Source organism: Wasmannia auropunctata, unplaced genomic scaffold (genome assembly GCF_000956235.1).
Source record: "Wasmannia auropunctata unplaced genomic scaffold, wasmannia.A_1.0 LD297471.1, whole genome shotgun sequence".
NCBI lineage: Eukaryota > Metazoa > Arthropoda > Insecta > Hymenoptera > Formicidae > Wasmannia > Wasmannia auropunctata.
The window spans coordinates 1-1,569 of record NW_012065419.1 but is presented as its reverse complement, the minus strand read 5'-3'; the positions used below and the strand labels follow the sequence as shown (position 1 = coordinate 1,569).

Here is a 1,569-nt window from a genome sequence, read left to right as displayed (position 1 = left end):
GATATTCATAGGTTTTTTTCTTTTAAAGAAAGTATAGGTATAACTCTTGGAATAAATAAAATGTACTGCAATCGAAGTAATAATATAAAGAATTAATAAACATTATCTTTTATCACGCAAAACAAAAAGAGTTACACTTTTTAAAACATTTTATCTACACCTTAATTATTGTGTGTATACATATCAGTATATAGTATATATATATGTACATATATATATATATATATATATATATATATATACATATATATACATATGTATATATACACACATGTTTAAGTTTTTCTTGTGTTTTTTTATTTCAAGGTTTAATAAAATTAATTTAGAGATATCTATATTAAAATAAGAAAAAAATCAGTGATAAGTCTTTGAATCAAACTCTATTATGTATATATATATATATATGGACTTTGATGCAATGTAAAATATACATACAATTAGTTATACTTTTTTTCAAATTTTTTTGTCTTCTCTATATATATATATATCCCTCAAAATTTTACGCCACCAACGTTGGATAATCCTTGCGGAGCGTACTTGTTGAAACATAGCTAAAGATTTGTCGAAATGTGTTATTCCAATTTTCTCTTTTTGTTTAATAAAAACAAGATATGTTTCTTCTTGTCGTTTCATCTTTTTCTGCAATAAAATTAAATCGCCACAATACTTTTTTTCTGCACGTTTTGTGTGTGTGTGTGTGTGTATGTGTGTGTGTGTGTGTAAAATACATGAATTATGTAAAAAGTTACCTCCAAGTCCTGTTTCTTTAGCTTGTCATATTTGTATATTTGATCCAGTTTTTCCAATGTCCTACATCTACTACCAATTTCTGTATCGTATTTAGTCATTATTGCTAAGAACTTCGATTCAGTCATCAATCTATACGCAACACAATTACAAATTACTCAAATATATAATAAACAAATATATTGATTGAAATTTTATGAGCACGTATACTTTTGCTTTCGAATAGTTTGATCCAACTTCGTATTTATATCTTTTAAGGATTCGAGATCATCGATAACGTTTTTCAATGTCAACTGCATTTCATTTTGCTCGTATTCCCACGCTTTATATATAGCAATTTGTTTCTTCTCGTGTTTCAAGCTATCAAAATAAAACGCAAAGACAAATATATACATAATATATAAACAGGATGTCTCATTTTAAATACCGTCAATTTTCAAAATTTTTGACAATACAAAAAAAATGTTTTAGATGAAAGTAGAACAGTTTCGAGAGAGACGAATTTTAGTCAAGTTGCTTTTTCTCTATGTGGAGGACGCCAAAAGGTATGAAAGTTACCTCCGCTTCTTTAAGTGGAATTATATAATTTTTTTTACATAATATATATGATTCCTCTAATTATTCTATACATATAAAAGTATTAAAGTAATAGTTTTATCAAAAGATCAAGATATACATAAAAAGTTGGTAAAATATACAAATATGACAAACTAGAGAAACACGACTTGGAGATGACTTTTTACATAATTTATGTATTTTACACACACACACACACACACACACGCGCGCGCGCGCGCGCGCGCGTATATATATATGTATATA

General features: G+C 26.8%; 1 protein-coding gene across 1 annotated transcript; it reads right to left on the bottom strand.

Annotated features, from left to right (window-relative positions):
* Window positions 1-361: 361 nt before the first annotated feature.
* LOC105461272 lies at window positions 362-1,101 on the bottom strand. Its single transcript, XM_011707764.1, has 3 exons — window positions 958-1,101; window positions 750-879; window positions 362-639 (listed from the first exon to the last, which is right to left on the bottom strand). Exons 1-3 carry the CDS (start codon window positions 1,044-1,046, stop codon window positions 454-456), a joined length of 405 nt encoding a protein of 134 aa, XP_011706066.1. The 5' UTR covers window positions 1,047-1,101; the 3' UTR covers window positions 362-453.
* Window positions 1,102-1,569: the final 468 nt, after the last annotated feature.